The 21,884-nt window shown below is 41.1% G+C and overlaps 1 protein-coding gene across 1 annotated transcript in view; it reads left to right on the forward strand.

The window, feature by feature from the left end:
* Window positions 1-12,849: 12,849 nt before the first annotated feature.
* GTF2E2 (general transcription factor IIE subunit 2) overlaps window positions 12,850-21,884 on the forward strand; it is a 76,380-nt gene continuing 67,345 nt past the window's right edge. The window contains exons 1-2 of the mRNA XM_044760552.2: window positions 12,850-13,126; window positions 16,307-16,473. Of these exons, the coding sequence (XP_044616487.1) occupies window positions 16,311-16,473 (163 nt within the window). The 5' untranslated portion in view covers window positions 12,850-13,126; window positions 16,307-16,310. The remainder of the gene's footprint in view (window positions 13,127-16,306; window positions 16,474-21,884) is intronic.

The raw sequence follows: 21,884 nt of genomic DNA on the forward strand, positions 1-21,884 counted from the left end.
TGTATTTTTTTGTCTCAGGTATCCTTTGAGATACCTGCCTGTTTCTGGTTCTATAGTAACCCAAAGTGAAAGTAACCTTTTTAAGTTGCAGCCTTCATTCTCATCAGTCCTCAAGTCAATCTACCTGTGAGGTGATCGGCCCTACCAGCCTCCCTTACACAGGGCACTAGGCAAGATAAAGATGTACAAGGTAGCACCTTGTACAAAATCTGGCATGTTGTAGATGCTCAGTAGACATTTATTGAAGGAAAGAAATGGTACTTGCTTTCAGGTAATCATATTGTCTAGAATAAGAGATAAATTCTACACAACTGCAATTCATATCAATATGTTAAGCACAGAGTGACTATATGATTTATTGCCTAAAATGGGACATTTTTGGGAGTAAATGCACTATTAATTGGGACAATAAGCACAAATTTGTACTGTTGGAGGAACATGGGAGAGTGCCACCCTAATTAAGCATTATTAGGTGGAAGGAGGCAAGTTCAGAAGAGGCAGAAGGTGCCGTTTTGCTGGGAAAACTGAAGAAGGCTTTGGGAAAGAAAGGTTATGTAGGATTTGAAATTTGAGGATTGTGGAGTTGAAGGTCAGGGCATGTAGAAGGTTCAGTGAGGCAGAGTCGGGCAAAGTATACGTGGGAAATGATCAGAGTTCAGTTTGGCTGGAACATAAGAGTGCAAATTCGTTTTGTGTGGAATGTTCTTCCCCACGTGTTTATCTGGTGATCCAGTTATGTATTGCTGCATAACAAACCACCTGAAAACTCAGTAACTTAAAAGCAGTCATTATATTATACCTCACGATTTTGTGGGTCAGGAATTGGAGCAAAACTCAACTTGCAAGGATGCATTTTTTATTGGTGTGGACAAAGGTCATTTGGTGGTATTCAGCTGGTAGATGGGCTGATCTGGAGAGTCTAAAACAGGCAAGTCCAGACTTGCCTAAGTCTGGAACTTAGGCAATGACTGGAAGGCTGGCCTCAGCTGGGACTGTGGACCGGAGTGCCTACCTGTGGCCTCTCCAGCATGGCAGCGTGGCAATCTCAGGGTAATGGACTGACATGGAAGCTCCTAGAGATTGTTCCAAGATTCCTAGGCAGATGCTGCAAGCCTTATGACTTAACCTCGGAAGTTCTAGAATGTCACTTCTGCCGCATGTTATTGGTTAAGCCAAGTCACTAAGCCCAGTTCAGATTTAAGAGGAAGTGAATTGGACTTCATCTCTCAGTGGGAGGATTGGTAAAGAATTTGTGGCCATCTTTAATCGCCCACACCTGGCAACCTCCTACTCCTTTTACAAGCTTCCGCTAAAACCGCCTTTGTGAAGACTTTAATAGTTCTATATATTATGTGTTCCTAGAACCCCTTGTCACATAGTAGCTCTACATCACATATTCACCTTGTGTATGTTGTTTTGTACTTAATGTTAATTATTTCTACATTCTCTGTGTTGTGTTTCACAGTATCATTCCTGGTATGTCATGCGGCAGCTTTGGCTGCAAGAGGGCAAAGCTGTGTTAACTGATTTTTTGACGCTAAGATCTATAGTAGAAAAGAGCCAACATTTTAATCCTTTGCTATTATGAAAAATGAGTCTTCAGCAGACTTTTCCCTTCCCATGAATCTGACCTGATGATAGATGAAGAGCTGTTAGATGTAATATAGATGACCGTTTCTGTTGCAAACTACTCTGAGAAATGCTCATTTATTGCCGTTGCTTTTAATACAATAATTTAGCATGTTGATTTTTCAATAAATATCAGAACATTTTAAAGGTAAGAATGATTATATATAGTTATTTCTGTTTTTTTATGTAGTATATTTTAAGTGCTCTTTAATGTGTTGGGGGCAGTGTTAAAAGGTAAAAAGTGTTGGATTGTAGGCCTGGGGTTATAGCTAGACTTTACATAAATTTTTCTGGAAACAATTCCCTTTTCAAGTCCTTTCTCTGTAAGCTGTAGTAGCAGACTTTGTCCTTTTTGGCTGTTGAGCATCCAGACTCTAAGTTTGAGGAATCCCAACTTTATGAGCCTTGGTAAGAGATAAAGCCCATCTACCCACATAGAACCCAAAAATGCCAGATGCATGCTTTCCCAAGCTCCCTTGCAGCTGGGGAGAAACTACATGACATAGGCTTGGCCAATCAGATGTACTCACCCCTGAATACTCAGAAACCAGTGATGCAAAGAAACAGACAAGAGAGAGAATCCATTCTAGTGGCTGTGGCAACAACATCAAGGGTCAACCTGGCAGCAGTACCAGTGCCTGCCATATCAGTTTCTAGCTATGGTGAGTAGAACCCTGTGGCAGCAATGGTGACCTCGCTGGCTGGTTTCTGAGTCATGCATTTGGATAACTGTGGCTCTGGCTGCCTAGCCTCTGAGCCTGGATCACCAGCTGTGTCAAGATATTATTTCTTAAATAGTAGCTGACCTTTTTCCCCTCTCCTAAAATTTTTCCCTTTCTCCCCCCTTGTTTGAGTTGTCTCTTTACTCACTGTATTCACAGAGGAATATATCAGGGCAGAGAGCAGAAGGAACTTTGATTTTCAAAAGCTTAAATCTTTGGGGAATAAAGGCTTCCTTTCATCCCCATTCTTGACATATATATTTTTTTCTGAGTAATGTCTCCCCCCTTTCCTTTGAAAACGCAGATGGGCTTCATCTCTTACCATCAGCATAAATGTCAACTTTTCCCCAAATTTGACTAATGAAAATGGCATCTAATTGTGGTTTTGATTTACATTTGTAGGACTCCTTGTAACATTGAGTACACTTTCATATGTTTACTGTGATAGATTCCTGATGTTCAGATGTCGAACAACAGGATCAGAATGGAAAGTAAGAACAAGGTGAATAGGAAACATATTACATTTGCTAGGCCAATACTACGCTAGTAAAGGAAATCTCAAGAAATTATACCCAGCATGGACATGGAGAGTAGACTCCCCAAACCACACACTTGCTGTAAAATAAAGTCACACAGCATGAGAACCAAGATGGAATCTGAGTGCCCAGGGCACTTTCTGGCATATACTAGAGGCTTAATTAATGACTGGGGGAGCGGAAGAAGACTGACGTTGGCCATCTAGGAAGCAGTATAATAGAGTGGCTCACAGGCTCTGGAGCCAGGGTGCCTGGGCCAGAAGCTGTGTATACTGCTTATTTGCTGGGTGCCTTTAGACAAGTTACTCAATCTCTCTCCGTGCCTCCTTTGAACATGCGTTTGTAGGGTAAGTGGGGTTATAATGGAGAACAGACAAAGGAGAAGTCCGAGTTAAGGCGACAATGGGACCCGTTCAACATTCTAAAAATATTTGCTGTGCTCCTTCTGTGTGCTGGCCCCAAAGAAGATAGAAACTTTGGGTCAGGAAAGAAGCAGAGAACTTGCACTCAAAACAGGAAGCCCAGGCTGAGGGGTGAGAGGAAAAGGGAGGAGGCACAAAGGTGCTTTGAAGTTGACTGGTCTGTACCCTTGTCCTTTGCTCTCTGGCGGTGTCTCAGGCCACCTGCTACCAAGGAGGCCCATCTGAGGTGGGGCAAAGGTCCTGTGATGGGGGAAAGAAGGGGCAGGGAAGAGGAAGAGCTTAAAATGTACCCAATCTTTAAATCGTTATTTTAAATATGTATATCCTGTTTGGTGTCCTCAGGCAAACCTGGGTTTTTCTTCTTAACTGTAGCCCTATCCTTTTCCCAAATTGCTGATTTTCAGGAGAGAAAGCTGACAAATGATCAAGTGTGGTAAGAGCTGTGTTAGGGGAAGCACCTGGAGCTATGGAGCAAACCAAGGGCGTGCACAACCCAGACCAAAGGGTCCAAGGAGGCTTTGGACTTGAGGACTTTGCTCCTTCTCTCTCTGCATCATAGATTTCTCTTTCTTTATTGCATCAGAACCATCCACATACACGATTCTGTAATCAGCTTCCATTGAACCCAAATCCTTCCGTGACTTTGTATCCTTCTCTTGCTACTCCTTTACTCCTTTGCATCTGTTTCTAGAAAAACCCTTAAAAGAATGGTCTAGACATTCTTTCTGCTTCCTCACTTCTCAGGTATTCATCCCCACCACATTATGGAAACTGCCCTAGTGAAGGTCACTAATGACTACATGATATGAACCCTAATGGTTGATTCTCAAGCTTCATCTTGCATGTCCTCCCACCACTGTTTGACATATGGTCAACCTTTTCTTCTTGAAACATTTCTTCACTTGGCTTCTGGGACACCCATTCTCTCTTGGTCCTCTTTCTCTTTCACTGGCCCCTTCTACTCAGCATGTTTGGTGGTCTTCCTTTGAGTGTCCCAGAGCTCATTCCTTGGCCACCTTTTGCTTCTCTATCTTCATCCACTCTCTAGTTGAGCTGATCCAGTTCCATTGGCTTTAAATACCATCTCTAAGCTGACTTCTATAGCCAATCACCTACCTAACAGCTCCACCTAGGTATCTAATAGGCATTGTCAGCTTAATGTGGCCAAACAGTAATTTCCTCTTCCTAACTTGCTTCTTCCCCAGCGTTCTCCATCTCAGTAAATGGATCATCATTCATTCAGTTACTCAAAACAAAGATTTGTAGTGACTTCATTCTTTCTTTGAGTGAAAGTCCTTATAACGGCTAAAAGGTTTTATAAGATTTGCTCCACGCCACACTGGCCTCCTTTCCCTTCCTCAAAAAGCATCAGTTCTCTCTGCCTAAAAAGCTCTCCTCCCCAGTTTTGCATGTTTCACTCCTTCTCTTAATTCAGTTCTCTGCTCAACTCTCACTTTACCAAAGACACCTTCTTTGACCTTGTCATTTTCTATCTTCTTGTCCTTCCTTATTTTTCTTCATAGCAGCTATTACTATGCAACATTAAATCATGTTTTTCATTATATGTATAAATATATAAAGTAATATATAAATATGTAACATATATTTATATATTCAAATATATATATATATATATTTTAAAGATTTTATTTTTTCCTTTTTCTCCCCAAAGCCCCCCAGTACATAGTTGTATATTCTTCGTTGTGGGTCCTTCTAGTTGTGGCATGTGGGACGCTGCCTCAGCGTGGTCTGATGAGCAGTGCCATGTCCGCGCCCAGGATTCGAACCAACAAAACACTGGGCCGCCTGCAGTGGAGTGCGCGAACTTAACCACTCGGCCACGGGGTCAGCCCCTCAAATATATATTTTATATGTCTATGTCTATCTATTTATCTACCTGTGAATGTGTTTCCATACATCTTCCCCACTAAAATAGCTCCACTAGGTCAGAGACTTTGTATGCTCATCTGTGTATCTGAATAAATACTAGAGTAGAACCTAGATCATAGCATTTGTTGAGTGAGGAGGACATGATATGAGGTGATGGGCACGATGATTGGAGCACTGCATGAAAGGGGCTGGAGATAATATTGGAAATCAAGCTAGGTTGGATGTAGGCCCTTCAGAGGAGACAGGACTTTATAACAGAGATATATGTCTAGGCAAAGGGTGATTTTTGTTTAAGAAAGATACCTGGAGAGAGTGATGGTTCAACACCCAGTTTTGTAAGTGGGTTTAAAGGATGCTAGCCTGAATCTCAGATGAAGAGGAAAGGATTGGCTGAAAGGGGACTATAAGGGATCTGTGGGGGGGATATTTGGGTAGGGCTGAGCACCCTGGCAAGTAGGAGGCTCCTTCTCAAAGGCAGAGGTGGGAGGGGCTAATCAAGAGTCAGAGGTCAAAGTACTCAAAAAATACTCAAAAGGGATTAGATCCAACAAGTTGCTACAGAAGAAGTGAATTCAAAGGATGAGAATGAGTCCAGGAGCCCATTTTGTCAAAAGCATAAGGTAAAGGTTGCCATTTAATTGAATAGATCTGATGGATACACTATCCATATATGTCCTTGTCCAAAAGACCAGTGAGAACACTGCCAGACAAGGGGTTATTGGGACAGCTGACCTTCATACTAAGAGGCACCAGTGGAGAAAAGGATGGTGTTGAAAGTAGAGAGAGACTAATTATAGATGTTGTGTGGGGAGACCAGTTGACCACTTAGGAAGAGACTTGATGAAGTCAGTAGGACACAGGCTGGTACTTAGCTTTATAGGAGCAAGAGCTAAAAAGTTGCAGGGCACTCACACTTTATCAGACTAGGGATGAACTCAATGGCTTTCAGCCATAAAGAGTATTTCTGACTCACGCTACATGTCTATTGTGGGATGGGCCACGGCTCTGCTGTATGTCATCTTCACCCTAGAATCAGGTTGATGAAGTGCCCCAATCTGGAATATAGCAGGGTCTTATGGCAGAGGGAGAAGCAAGACAATGAATCACAAGCTAGTTCTTAAAGCTTCTCCTTGCATGTCACACACATCACTCTGTTTTATATTCCATTAGCCAAAGCAAGTCACATGCCACTCCTATATTCAACAGGGCAGGCAGTACAATCTTCCCTCAGAAAGAGGACGTGAGTAATTATGAATAATCATACAAGCTACCACAGAAGCCATTGGATTTGGCAGTTGGGAAATCACTGGGGACTTGTGAAAAGAGTTTAACTGGAGTGTTGGGTTCTAATAATAATAATAGCTATAATTTACTGATTACTTGCTATGTAGTGCACATACTGTGGTGAGCGCTTTACATTATCTCATTTAATCCTTGTTATAAACTGCATGTTTGTATCTCCCTCAAATTCATATGTTGAAATCTAATCCCCAATGGGATGGTATTAGGAGGTAGGGCATTTGGTGGGTAATTAGGTTGAAAGGGTGGAGCCCTCATGATGAAATTCGTGCTTTATGAGAAGAGACAGGAGAGAGCATGCTTCCTCTCTCTCCCTCTCTCTCTGCTTCCGTGTGTGGACACAGCGAGAAGGTAGCCACCTGCAAACCGGGAAGCAGTCTCTCATCAGATACTGGATCTGTCAGACACTGGACTTTCCAGCCCCCAGAACTGTGAGAAACAAATATTTGTTGTTTAAGCCACTCAGTCACTGTAATTTGCTGTAGCAGCCTGAACGGACTAAGACAATCCTTTCCATTACAGATGAGGAAACTTAGCTTTAGAGAGAGTAAATAGTGGCTCAAGGGTAAGTGGTGGATCAGAGATTCAGGCCACTGCTGCCTGGCTCCAAGGCCAGTATTGCAACCCCTGCAGACTGAAAGTTACTAAGTGGAGGCAAGAGCAAATGTTTGCTTTTTGGAGAAAGTTTGAGATAGAGAGGATTGTAGTGTAGCAGAAAATGCCACCGCAAAATACGCCACCTTGTCATAAAGATTATTTTGAACTGGAGGTAACTGAGAGGAAGCAGATACAAGAAAAGCTTTATGCCCTCCCCCAAATGCCTAAAAGTAGGACATAAATTTGTAAAAGTGTCTCTGCTCTTCTCGTTACCAAGAAGGACAAACATTAATCACCAGAGACAACTTTAGACCCTTATGAGCCTGAAGATGGTACCAGAGGAATCCACAAAACAAACTTTACTTACTAGCCCTTATCTTTCATTAGTTTCTTCATATATTTGCCTTTGCACAATTTACTACCCTAGAAACTCAAAGTCCTTTTCACTCAAAGTCTTGTCACTTCTCTAAAAATTTATTGTTCTTTTGTTAAGATGTTTTATAAGCCTAGATTCTAATCACCCCTTTGAGTTACTCATCACTGGGTTCTCCTGTGTGTGTGTGTATGTGTGTAATGCACATGTTAATAAACGTCTGTTTGCTTTGCTCTTGTTAATCTGTCTTTTACTAGTCTAATTGTAGGGTCGCAGCCTGAGAACCTAAGATGGGTAGAGGGAAAAAATATTTTTTTCCTCCCTTATGTGATGAATGCTTGAAATTGAAGCAGGGTCCTGGGAAGATATTTTCCCCATTGGGCAGGCTGAGTCAGAAGGCAGGGGGAAAAGTCTCCAAGGGAGCAGAGACTATTAATGCTACAGAAATTCAGGACACATGAACAAAGTACTTACTTTAGTTCTTGATTTGTGCGGATGCGAGCTAATTTGCTTCGTCAGTTATTTCGAAATTTAGGTCTCTAGTTAGTTAGTTGAGACGGATTAACAGGTGAGAGGAGTTGAAAGGCACTTGTTATTTGATGGCAGAATGAAGTAAATTTATTTGCCTTGCCTCAATTTTCCTCTTCCAAACTATTTTTTTTTAAAGATTTTTTTTTTTTCCTTTTTCTCCCCAAAGCCCACCCGGTACACAGTTGCATATTCTTAGTTGTGGGTCCTTCTAGTTGTGGCATGTGGGACGCCGCCTCAGTGTGGTTCAATGAGCGGTACGATGTCCATGCCCAGGATTCGAACCGACGAAACACTGGGCCTCCTGCAGCGGAGCACATGAACTTAACCACTCGGCCACAGGGCCAGCCCCTTCCAAACTATTATATAATGTAAAAATATTAAAATGTAAAATTAAGCCACTGCATAAAAAAGAAGGAAGTTCTGATACGTGCTTCAACATGGATGAACTTTGAAAACATCATGTCAAGTGAAATAAGCCTGACACAAAAAGACAAATATTGTATTACTCTACTTATGTAAAATATCTAGAATTAAGGCAAATTCCTAGAGATAGAAAAATTAGAAGTCACCAGCGGCTAGGGGGAGGAGGAGGTAATGGAGAATTACCACTTAATTGGTGCGGAGTTTCTGTTTGGGGTGATGACAGTTTTGGAAATAGCGATGATTGCTCAATATTGTGAATGTAATTAACCCCACTGAGTTTTAGACTTTATTTTATTTTATTATTTTTTTAAAGATTGGCACCTGAGCTAACAACTGTTGCCAATCTTTTTTTTTTTCTGCTTTTTTACTCCCCAGATCCCCCCAGTATATAGTTGTATATTTTAGTTGTGGGTCCTTCTAGTTGTGGAGTTTTACACTTTAAAATGGTTTAAATGGCAAATTTTATATTATATATATTTTACTGCAATTAAATAAAATAGTAAAAAAAGTTAATCCACTAAATTGGAATTAATCCTGTGGTTACACTGAGTTGTTTTTTTGAGATAGAAGGGCTTGGGTAGGTCAAAACAGAAGAGTAGTTTATACAATATATGAATTATATTTCCCTCAGGAAGCTACCATACTTTCTACCAAAGAGTATGCAGGATTTTATGAGTATTCATGAGACAAGACAAATTACTCTTTTATAGTAGCTTGGGTCATTCTTTACATAGTTTGACACTAGCCACACCCTTCTGACCTGGAAATACTGAGGCTGCAACTATGTAGGTGGTTTTAATTATGATAAAGTTTTATTTAAGCATCAGTGGTGGAGACTTTGTGTATATTACACAAATAGCCACGTCCTCACCTCTCAGTGGGATATTTTTCCTATGCCTTCCCTAAGCCCTGGTTAGAGGCTGCCTCAGAAGCAATCCAGATGATGTCTATATTGTGTAACAAGGATGAGAAGGCAGAATAAACATCTATATGTTCAACTCTAATCTTGAATTCTCTGAAATCACGCTAATTTGGGCTGATGTTTAGAAATGGTCAAGTTGGTCACTGTTGTAGTCAACATTTCCGGCAGACAAAGAGAATCCTTTTTTAGTTCATTAGTGTGGCGTCCAATGTGTAAGTACCTCTGACACAAAAATGGCCTAATTATGAGCCACATAGGGAGCCCATTTTTGTCTTCACTTGAAGAGTACCTTCAGAGTACAGGCTATCACCCAAAAGTGTTTTGAATGAATGCAGTCGTTGCTCTTAGTGCTGGGACCTAGTTACAAGCAATAGGCACTATAAACAGGAGCAATGCCATTGGTTAACAATATTCATCATCTATACATTTTAGCGGTTTGCTGGGGTGTGTATGGGAGGGTTTCAAGTTGGGCAATGACAGTAATAACAGCTAATATTTGGGTAAAGGAGGGTAATTGAGATTTGGGGGTTTGGATTATAAATAACATATTCTAATTTTGGCACTGGAAGGCTTAGCTGTGTTCAATATCTATTCCAAATGGCTGAAATGAGACAAGCCATTGAAATAAAGGAATAATTATGAGCATTTTGTTAAAGTAATTAAACAAGGAAGACATTAGATTGAGGTGGCTCTAATGCCTTGGTAGCCTACATAAGCAAACTGAAACTTACGCCACAGTCAATGCACTGGAAGCCACAGAAACGAAACTTAAGAATAACTAATTACAAACAGCCAACTAGGCTTTCCCAAATAAGGCAACCACTTAAGCTACAGCCAATCAAAGACTTTCTTTGATTTGCTTCGGAATCTTCTCTATAAAAACCTTTTCCCTGGCTCCTGTCAGTGGAGTGCTCCTAACCATTTTTGGTTTGGGGCTGCCCAATTTGAACTGATGTTTGCTCAAATAAAGTACTCAAAATTTTAATGTACCTCTGTTTTATTAACTGTTCATTGAGTGCTTTCCATGTGGTAGATCTATTCCGTAAAACCATGATTCTCTAATTGTTAACTCATAATTCTCAAGTGGCTAGATAACAAGCATGTGTTAAAGTTTTATTTAACACATGGAAATAAATGAACAACACAAATGAGAATAGAGACGACAGAGCTTGCTGTAGCAAGGGATCAGCCCCCATCACTCGTGTTTGGCAGAAACTCAAAGGCAATCAAGGAAAGGGGAAGTTTTATAGTGAAAAAAAAAGGATGCTTCTGGTATGTTCTGATTAAAAGTTGTTGGCAGAGGAAGCTGGAGATGGAGTAACTAGAAGTGAGGCATCTATATGATTGGTTTGGGGAGCGTATTTGTTTTTCTGTGGTTGATCTTGGTGTGTGTGTGTTGGGGGTGGAGGGGTCTAAAATAGGGAAGTTGGCAGCCTTTGAGGAAATCGTGACCATTCTGAGCCGGTTGCTGCAGAGGTTGTGGCTTGGTTTCTTATGTGGGTCAGAGTTTTATTATCACGTATGGTCTAGCCATTGCCTATTTGTATATTAAGTCTCTCTCACTCACTAACAAGGGAGCCAACAGAATAACAGAAGTGATTCCACGAGAATATGAGAAACTGGAATTTATATAATCATTGAGGAAAGGAACAATGAAATAAAAATTGATACAAAACTGACTCATGTATCTCAGGACAATGCAATTTTAACCTTTGGGATTATTTTTTTGTGCTGTATACCTGCTCTTTCTCCCCATTACACTTCATTAGTTTTTCTTACCAGTTAATCTCTGAGTTTACTGGGTTGTAAAAATCTCTGGGCTTTAATAAATTGTTATCAAACGAAGTTACGTTTCCTGAGGGTGTCGGATGGTTACCACGTGGGTTTACTACAAAATCCTCTAGAATGAAACTAATTTGAAAAAGTCACACAACCTGCCGGGAGCCGTCAGCCTACAAGTTAAGCCTCTGCCTTGTGACACGGTCCGGGAGAGAGATGAGGGGACGCACGGCGACCCTCAAGGGATTCTACCAGGCTGCCCCTGCAACGAGTCTCCCTGGTACTTCTGACTTTTCTGCTTCTGCTCACTCTGTTCTACACCTGGGGTTATTTCAGGGGAAGTCAGCCCGGCCCTGGCAATGAGAATGATACAATGCAATATTCTAGGGAAAGTTCTGGGGAAAAACATCTTCTAGGGAAAGAACATTCTGACCCGTCCTTTGGTCGGGTGAAGCGTTGGGAGTTGAGAGGGAACAAAGAAATCTGTAGCCCCCACAGATCTCTCTAGGAGGACGGTGGTTGCCACGGCCCATTGAGTCAGGAGGCCGCTGGGGGTGGCCTCCTTGAAGTAAAGAATTACAGAAGCTTGACTCCCCCCGGGCCTACACACAATCAATTGCTCTTAGGACTATTGTCTACCTTGCAATCAATTACTCTTAGGACTATTGTCTACCTTGCAAAAACCCGCTTACGCGAGCCAAAAATATGTACTGGGACTGTTTCATGAAATCATCCTTGCATACCCTGAGCCCTATATAAATCATACATACACAAAATAAAGTTAGACTTGGACACCAAACTCCTTGTCTCACTGCCTCCTCCTTCGCCGACGCCGTCCATCCCTCAGGAGGCCCTGTTCATGCTGGGGCTGGACCCAGGCAACAACCAATCATCTTTTGGCTTTATTTCCAAGTTTTGAATAAAAATTCATCTATTTATTTAATCTTCACAACAGTCCAATGCAAGTAACCCATTGTGGTAGTACAATTATTCTCACTTCCCAGATGAGAAAACCAAGACACAGGTTAAGTAACTTGAGGAGTAATCAGTACCGAGTACAGTACTAAGTAATTAAAGTACTAAGCAAACGACAGCTAGTTGACCACTGGCTTTGCTGCTCCTTTAGGTTATAAAGACGAGGAGAGGTCAGCCTCAGGAAGTCTGACCCACTCCAATACATTCAGGCTGTGGGCAAGGCCAGTGATCTTTTTCATCGCTTTATTTCTACCCCTTTATGTTGCTTCTGACCCCGAAATCCTTTTCTAAGAGAGTTCACAGATGTGGTGGTTGGGAGTTCAGAAACCGGGCTTCACAACAGGATTTGCCTTGGCTGGCTGTGCTGTCTTGAGCAAGTCTTTTAGCTTCACGGGGCCTCTTATTTCCTCACTTATAAAACAGAGCGCTGGAACAATGTGCTTTCAAGTTTAGGTGTTGAGGAGTGGCTTTTGATGTAAAGTCACAAAACACCTGGTAGACAACTTGAAAAATCGCGTCGCCACTTGCGTTAAACAGATTCCAGAGCACGCTGGAGGAGCATCTAGCAGCTTTAAATTTCTGTAATTTCTCAGCGGCCGCTACTTGCCTCCTACCTACACGCCCTGTTCTCCGCCCCGCCCCCTCGCGTTGTCAAGGAGACCCGGGACGCCTCAGCTGGCGGATTCCTCTCCCGCCGCACTCCGAGCGGGGCACGTGGTGACGCACGCGCGCTCTCGACGGCGGAGGCGCCGCGGTGGCTGCCGGGACTGAGCTCCTCGCAGCTCGATCAGGAAGTGCCGGGCGGAGCCCGGGGTCGAGTCACCGCCTCAGCTGCCGCCGCCGCCGCCGCCGCCGCCGCCGCCAGTGCGGAGACCCCGACCTGGCGGGGCAGCGCTGGGCGCGCGTGCGGGCAGGCGGGGGCGCTGCGGAGGAGCAGGAAGCGGTGGCCACGCCGGCGTGGGCGGCTGGTCACGGCGAAGGCGCGGGGAGGCGGCGGCGGGGCGCGTGGGGCGGCCCTTCTCGCTCAGGTAGGGGCTGCGGCGGGCGGGTGAGCGGCGGGGGCCCCCGGCCTGTTGTTCCTCGGCGCCGCCGCCTGCCGCGGGGCGAGCGTGGCTTCCACCCCTCGGGAGGCTGGGGCCGCCGGGCGCTACGCGAAACACCTAAACACGGGGACAACTTCTGGGGAGCATTGTCTTTTAGGCCGGAGGTACGTGGAGCAAACTTTTGGGCCGGAAAGAGGGTAAGTCGGCAGTCTGCGGGCTCACTGTGCCTCTCCTAGCCCCCAAGTTTCCATTCGCCGAGCGAACCATGTGTGTGGCGTTTGGGGAACCACGGCGTCCCCACCACCTGAAGGCTGTGATTTAGATGCTCCTTCACGGACTTTTAAGCTGCCTTGTAATGATTCCTAAACTTCAGTTAGAATCGTTGTTTTCTTCACAGTCTGAAGACATTTTCCAAAACAAAAAGGTTGCGTCCACCTCCACATTTCTGTCGTTTCAGAGGTGAGCAGTCGCTGTTCTCAGCTGGCCGTTTGGTCGTAGCGGGGGGGTCTTCGATGCCAGGGGCGCCCCTGAGGCTTAGACAGGGAAAGAAGCAAAAGACAGGGAAAGTAGAAGGGTGGAAAGAAGTCGAAAGAGATAGTGGAGAACGTGGGCTTTGCAGCCCGGTGTTGCTTTAACCGATGTCCTTCCGTGGAGGAACACGTGAACTCATTGAGTTGAGCGGTGGTGTTTTTTAACATCGTAGTTTTTTTTTTTTTTAAAGATTTTATTTTTTCTTTTTTCTCCCCAAAGGCCCCCCAGTACATAGTTGTGTATACTCCGTTGTGGGTTCTTCTAGTTGTGGCATGTGGGACGCCGCCTCAGCGTGGTCTGATGAGCAGTGCCATGTCCGCGCCCAGGATTCGAACTAACGAAACACTGGGCCGCCTGCAGCGGAGCGCGCGAACCTAACCACTCGGCCACAGGGCCAGCCCCTGAGCGGTGGTGTTTTTTTTTTTTAGTGTAAAATGGGCATAGTGATGTGTCCTGTCTGCTACACAGGTCACTACATGTAAAACTTTACAAATACTGAGTAGTCTTTGAGAAAAAGGAGGAAAAGTTCGGCGGGGCGTGCGATGGTGACAGACAGACATTAGCATTCTGCTCTAGGTGCCACTGAACGTTAGCTGTGCCACACAGGTCGCCTTTGTGGTAGAGGCCTTTACCTTTACCAGCATCTCAGGTCTGGAGTAAGGAGCGCTTGAGTTACGAGTCAGGACATTCGGGTCCTGGCCCGGGTGCTTTCTGCTGTGTGACCATAATCCTACCTCTTCACTTCAGATTTCACATTTTATTAAAATAGGAGTGAAACTAATACCTATCATCTCATAGAGTTGTGAGGATCAAATGCTGTAAGCGTTGAGGTCTTTATAAATCGTAAGGCTTTTATTTAAATCTGTGTTAAAATCATGGTTAAAAGCCTGGATTGAGTACGTCTCTTTACAAGGTGAAATAAAGTGACAAGTGTTTCCTGTTTTAAGCTTGTTGCCCCCACCTTATCACTCGTGAATTCTCCTTTCTTATTCCCACACTTTCCCTCCCCCAAGACTGTCACTCACCTTCCTCACCCCAGTGTAGTGTGCTATTTTTCAGAGCCAACCAAAACAGTAATAGTGAAATAACATAGCTTTACTATTTAAAAAGTCGGTTTCACAAACATTTTCTCCTTTTATTCTTACAATTGGGCTAAATGTAGACAGCGTTAGTAGTACCCTGTTTTACTTGGAATTGGGTTTAGAGAGGCCTAGGGTCTGTGCTGTTAGAACTGAGGGGAGAAGGCAGGTCTTTGATTTGAGGTCCAGTGCCAGTGACTGTTCGTTCCTTCCTTAACTGAAGTTTACTCTGATTATTTCTTATCAATGCTTATATTTTTAACTTTTGGCACTCTAAGTCACTTATTATTTATTCATTGCTTTTTAAGCGAGGTGCTCAACGTGTTCATGTTCTCAATTGTAAGCTGCCTGAAGGCAAGGATTTATTTTCCAGAACCTTTCAAAGCTTGGAGTACAGTGCCTCACAAACAGAAGACATTTCAGAAAGGCTTGTGAAACCAATAACAGCGAGGCTAGAGCAATTTAAAGAGTTTTTTCTGTTCATTATTCATTTAACAAACATTGAGCAACCCTGTGCTTGAAGGCTTTCAAAATATGAGATAGAATCTTTTTCCTCCAGGGCCTTCCTTCCCAATTTATGAACACTAGTTTTAACAGTGCAAAATAATTTACATAGTCATCCCTCGCACCTCCTAGATTCTCCACGGGGTTTCAGGGAGAGTTCAGACAAGAGAGGAACATTTAACAATATTTGTTGAATGACCTGTGGCTTCCCTGGTTGTACTGAAGTTGCTTAGAATTGTAGTTTTAGAACTGGGAAAAAAACCCCGAAGAGGTCTGGCCCCATCTCTCTCCAAATCAGGAATTTTCGGTAGGTACTGCTGACAGATAGTAATCTAACCTCTTCATCACTTAATAGAGAGTTCACTAATTTTAAAACATACCTTTTCATTTGTAAGCAATTATGATGGTTCTCTTTTTTCTTTGCACTGAGTCTGAATCTGCCTCCTAATTTCTGTGCAGCAGTCCTGATGTTATTTCTAGAGCACCGTTGTCCAATAGAAATACAATATGAGCTGCAAGTGTGAGTCGCATGTGTAATTTAAAATTTTCTAGTAGCTATGTATTTTTTAAAAGTATAAAACAATTAGGGGAAATTAATTTTAATTTTATATAACCCACTATATTCAGAATATTATCACGTCAATGTGTAATCAATCTAAAATATCTCATTAGTAATTTTAAAAGTTCTTTCCTTTGTCCTGTGTTTTAAATCTGATGTATTTTACTCTTAAGTGTACATCTCAGTTCCACCCCTGTTTCAGATGCTCAGTAGGCGCTTGTGGCCAGTGACCATATTGGACAGCACAGTTCTAGAGCTTTAGGAAGTAATTCTGTTTCTCTTTAGTAGTGCCTAGCATGGCACTTGGCACAAAATAGGCACTCGTTAAAGATGTTTTGAGTGAATGAGTAAGTGAATAAAAACAAGTGCTAGATAACTAGTAATAAAAGGTAATTTTGTTTGGGATGTAACTGTTGATGAGACCAATGGATTTGGTATATATGTTTGAGTGACTGGAATCTGTATTAAAGATAGTTATTTTTATCTTTGCAGCATTATGGATCCAAGCCTGTTGAGAGAACGAGAGCTCTTCAAGAAACGAGCTCTTTCCACTCCTGTAGTAGAAAAACGTTCAGTATCTTCTGAATCATCATCGTCATCAAAGAAGAAGAAAGCAAAGCTAGAACATGGAGGGTCATCAGGCTCTAAACAAAATTCTGGTTAGTAAAACTGACTGTTTAGTTTTTATTTTTCAGGAAACCATTTAGTCATGGCAAATTCATTTTTCAGTTCAACATTCATATTGATTGTTAGGCATTTTAAGTATGAGGGGTGAAACGATAAGAGAACTTTTTGCTCTTAAGATATTAACAGTCTTGTGTACTAGTTAGAATTTAGGTTATTATTTAAAAAAATAACTTCATTGAGGTTTGATTTATGTACTGTAGAGTTCACTCATTTTAAGCATTCAACTCAAAGATATTTAGTAAATTTACAGACTTGTGCAACTGTTACTACAGTCCAATTTTAGAACATTTCCATCACCCTCAGAAGATCCCTTGTATCTTGTTTGCAGTCACTCCTTGTTCCCACCCTGGCCCCAGATAACCAAAAATCTACTTTCTTTTCTATTATGTATTTGCCTTTTCTGTCCATTTCATATAAATGGAATTGCACAATATGTAGTCTTTAGTGTATGACTTCTTTTACTTAGCATTTATTGAGATGACCATGTTGTTCTTGTTTTTTATTATATTAACGTGATAACTTACATTAATTGATTTTTCTATGTTAAACCAACCTTGCATTCTTGGAATAAATCTTATTTAGTCATGGGTTATAATGCTTTTTATTTGTTGTGGGATCCAGTTTGCTGATATCTTGTCTAGGGTTCATCCATGTTGTAGCATGTGTCAGTACTTCCTTCCATTTTATTACTGAAGACTATTTGATTGTATGGATATACCACAGTTTGTTTATACATTCACCAGTTAATGGACATTTGGATTATTTCTACTTTTTGGCTATTATGAATAGTCCTCCTGTGGATGTTCATGTACAAGTCTTTGTGTGGACATGTTTTTTTTTCTCTTGGATAGAGACCTAACAGTGGAATTTCTGAGTCGTGGTAAATTGATGTTTAACTTTTTAAGAAACTACCAAAATGGCTGTACCATTTTACCTTCTCACCATCAATGCATGAGGGTTCCATGTTTTTCTCAGTCTTGCCAAGACTTGTTATTCCTTGTCTTTTTGCTCACAGCCATTCTAGTGGAGGTGAAGTGATATCATTGTGGTTTTAATATGCAATTCCCTAATGACTCGAGATTTTGAACATTATTTCATGTACTTGTTGACCATTCATGTGTCTTCTTTGGTGAAATTTCTATTCAAATTTTTTGCCCATTTAAAAAAATTGGATTATCTTCTGCCTATTGATTTGTAAGAGTTCTTTATATATTTTGGATACAGTTTCTTGATCCAATATCATTTGTATTCTTGGTGTTATATCTAAGAAATCTGTGCCTAACCCAAGATCATGAAAATTTGCTCCTGTGTTTTCTTCTGAGAGTTTTATAGTTTTAGCTCTTACATTTAGGTCTGTTAATGTATTTGAGTTGATTTTTGGTGTAAGGTTTAATATAAAGGTCTAAATTATCTTTTTGTATATGGTTATTCATTTGTTCTTGCACCATTTCTTAAAAAGACTATGGTTTCACCATTGACTTGATTGGCACCCTTGTGGAATATCAATTAACTATAAATGAAAAAGTCTATTTCCAGAATCTCAGTTTGATTCCATTGACTCAGACTGTCCTTATGCCAGTACTATACTCTCTTGATTGCTGTAGCATTGTACTTAAGTTTTGAAATTGAGAAGTGTAAGTCCTTCAGTTTTGTTCTTCTCTTTCAAGATTATTTTGGTTTTTCCTGAATCCTTTGGATTTCCGTATAAATTTTAGGATGAGCTGATGAAGTCACAGCTGTAAAAGAACCAGCAGCGATTTTTTTGTTGCTGTTGAGGTCATAATAGTTAATAACATTGTGAAATTTCAGTTGTACATTATTATTTGTCAGTCACCATATATATGTGCCCCTTTATCCCTTAGGCCCACCCCCACAACTGCCTTCCCCTTTAGTAACCACTAATCTGTTTTCTTTGTCCATGTGTTAGTTTATCATCCACATGTGAGTGAAATCATATGGTGTTTGTCTTTCTCTGTCTGGCTTATTTTGCTTAGCATAATACCCTCAAAGTCCATCCATGTTGTTGCAAATGGGATGATTTTGTCCTTTTTTATGGCTGAGTAGTATACCATTGTGTGTATTTACCACATCTTTATCCATTCATCAGTCTGTGAGTGCTTGGGTTGCTTCCACTTGTTGGCTATAGTGAATAATGCTGCAGTGAACATAGGCGTGCATAAATCTCTTTGGAGTGTTGATTTCAAGGTCTTTGAATAAATACCTTTATTTACATAAATACCTTTATATACAGAATAAATACTGTAGTGGGACAGCTGGGTTGTGTGGTATTTCTATGTTTACTTTTTTGAGAAATCTCCATACTGTTTTCCATAGTGGCTGCACTAGTTTGCATTTCCACCAGCAGTGTATGAGGGGTCCCTTTTCTCCACATCCTCTCCAACATTTGTTGTTTTTTGTCTTGGTAATTATAGCCCTTCTAACAGGTGTAAGGTGATATCTCATTGTAGTTTTGATTTGCATTTCCCTGATGATTAGTGATGTTGAACATGTTTTCATGTGCCTATTGGCCATCTGTGTATCTTCTTTGGAAAAATGTCTGTTCATACCCTCTGCCCATTTTTCGATTGGGTTGTTTGTTTTTTTGTTGTTGAATTGTGTGAGTTCTTTATATATTTTGGAGATTAAGCCCTTGTCAGATACACGATTTGCAAATATTTTCTTCCAGTTGGTGGGTTGTCTTTTTGTTTGGTTCCTGGTTCGTTTGCCTTGCAGAAGCTCTTTAGTCTGATGAAGTCCCATTTATTTTTTTCTTTTGTTTCCCTTGCCCAAGTGGACATAGTATTCGAAGAGATGCTGCTAAGACCAATGTCAAAGAGTGTACTGCCTATATTTTCTTCTAGGAGTTTTATGGTTTCACGTCTTACCTTCAAGTCTTTGATCCATTTTGAGTTAATTTTTGTGTACGGCGAAAGGTAATGGTCTGCTTTCATTCTTTTGCATGTGGCTGTTCAGTTTTCCCAACACCATTTATGGAAGAGACTTTCCTTTCTCCATTGTATGTTCTTAGCTCCTTTGTTGAAGATTAGCTGTCCATAGATGTGTGGTTTTATTCCTGGGCTTTCAGTTCTGTTCCATTGATCTGTGTGTCTGTTCTTGTACCATTACCATGCTGTTTTGATTACTGTAGCTTTGTAGTATATTTTGAAGTCAGGGGATGTGATGCCTCCAGCTTTGTTCTTTGTTCTCAGGATTGCTTTAGCTATTCGGGGTCTTTTGTTGCCCCATATGAATTTTAGCATTCTTTGTTCTGTTTCTGTGAAGAATGTCATTGGGATTCTGATTGGAATTGCACTGAATCTGTAGACTGCTTTCGGTAGTATGGACATAACTATGTTTATTCTTCCAATCAATATGCATGGAATATCATTTCATTTCTATGTCATCATCAATTTCTTTCAATAATGTCTTATAGTTTTCATTGTATAGGTCTTTCACCCCCTTGGTTAAATTTATTCTTAGATATTTTATTTCTTTTTTTCAGATTGTAAATGGGATTGTATTCTTCAGTTCTCTTGCTATTAGTTCATTATTAGAGTATAGAAATGCGACTGATGTTTCTAAGTTGATTTTGTACCCCGCAACTTTGCTGTAGTTGTTGATTACTTCTAATAGTTTTCTGATGGATTCTTTAGGATTTTCTCTAATATAAAATCATGTTATCTGCATAAAGCAAGAGTTTCTCTTCCTTGCTAATTTGGATACCCTTTATTTCTTTTTCTTGCCTAATTACTCTGGCCAAAACCTGCAGTACTATGTTGAATAAGAGTGGTGAGGTTGGGCACCCTTGTCTTGTGCCTGTTCTCAGAGGGATTATTGTTAGTTTTTCCCTGTTGAGTATGATGTTGGCTGCTGTGGGTCTATCATTATATGGCTTTAATTATGTTGAGGTACTTTCCTTCTATACCCATTTTATTGAGAGTTTTTATCATAAATGAATGTTGAGGGCTGGCCCAGTGGCGTAGTGGTTGAGTTTGCACGCCCTGCTGTGGCGGCCTGGGGTTCTCAGGTTCAGATCCCAGGCACAGACCTGCGCACTGCTTGTCAAGCCATGCTGTGGCAGCCGTCCCACATATAAATGTAGCAGGATGGGCACAGATGTTGGCTCAGGGCCAATCTTCCTTAGCAAAAGGAGGAGGGTTGGTGGTGGATGTTAGCTCAGGGCTGGTCTTCCTAAAAAAAAATGAAGGTAGGATCTTGTCAAATGCTTTCGCTGCATCTATTGAGATGATCATGTGGTTTTTATTCTTCCTTTTGTTAATATGATGTATCACATTGTTTGATTTGCAGATGTTAAACCATCTTTGCATCCCTGGTATAAATCCCACTTGACCATGGTGTATAATCTGTTTAATGTATTGCTGTATTTGGTTTGCGGATATTTTGTTGAGGATTTTTGCATCTACGTTCATCAGTGGTATTGGCCTGTAATTTTCCTTCTTTGTGTTGTCTTTGTCTTGCTTTGGGATCTGGGTGATGTTGGCCTCATAAAATGTGTTAGGAAGCATTCCATTGTCTTTAATTTTGTGGAATGGTTTGAGAAGGATAGGTATTAAATCTTTGAATGTTTGGTAGAATTCTCTAGAGAAGCCATCTGGTCCCGGACTTTTATTTTTTGGGAGGTTTTTGGTTCCTGTTTCAGTCTCTTTTCTTGTGATTTGTCTATTCAGATTCTCTATTCTTGATGCAGTTTTGGGAGGTTGTATGAGTCTAAGAATTTATCGACTTCTTCTAGATTGTCCAGTTTGTTGGCATATAGTTTTTCCATAGTATTCTCTTATAATCTGTTGTGTTTCTGTGGTATCTGTTGTAATTTCTCCTCTTTGATTTCTAAAATTGTTTATTTCAACCTTCTCTCTTTTTTTTCCTAGTGAGTCTGGCTAAGTGTTTGTCACGTCTTGTCTGTCATCTCAAAGAACCAGCTCTTGCTTTCATCGATCCTTTCTACTTTTTTGGTCAATTTCATTTATTTCTGCTCTAATTTTTTATTATTTCCCTCTTTCTGCTGACTTTGGGCTTTGTTCTTTTTCTAAATCTGTCAGGTATAGTTTGAGATTGCTTATTTGAGGTTTTCTTGTTTGTGAAGATGAGCCTGTAGTGCTATGAATTTCCTTCTTAGGACCACTTTTGCTGTATCCCCTGTGCATTGGTATGGTGCCTTTTCGTTTGTCTCCAGGTATTTTTTGATTTCTCCTTTCATTTCTTCAGTGATCCATTGGTTGTTCAGTAGCATGTTGTTTCCACATATTTGTCACTTTCTCGGCTTTTTTCTTGTAGTTGATTTCTAGTTTCATAGCATCATGCTCAGAAAAGATGCTTGATATGATTTCAGTCTTCTTAAATGTATTGAAGCTTGCCTTGTTTC

Source organism: Equus asinus, chromosome 27 (genome assembly GCF_041296235.1).
Source record: "Equus asinus isolate D_3611 breed Donkey chromosome 27, EquAss-T2T_v2, whole genome shotgun sequence".
Classification (NCBI taxonomy): Eukaryota; Metazoa; Chordata; class Mammalia; order Perissodactyla; family Equidae; genus Equus; species Equus asinus.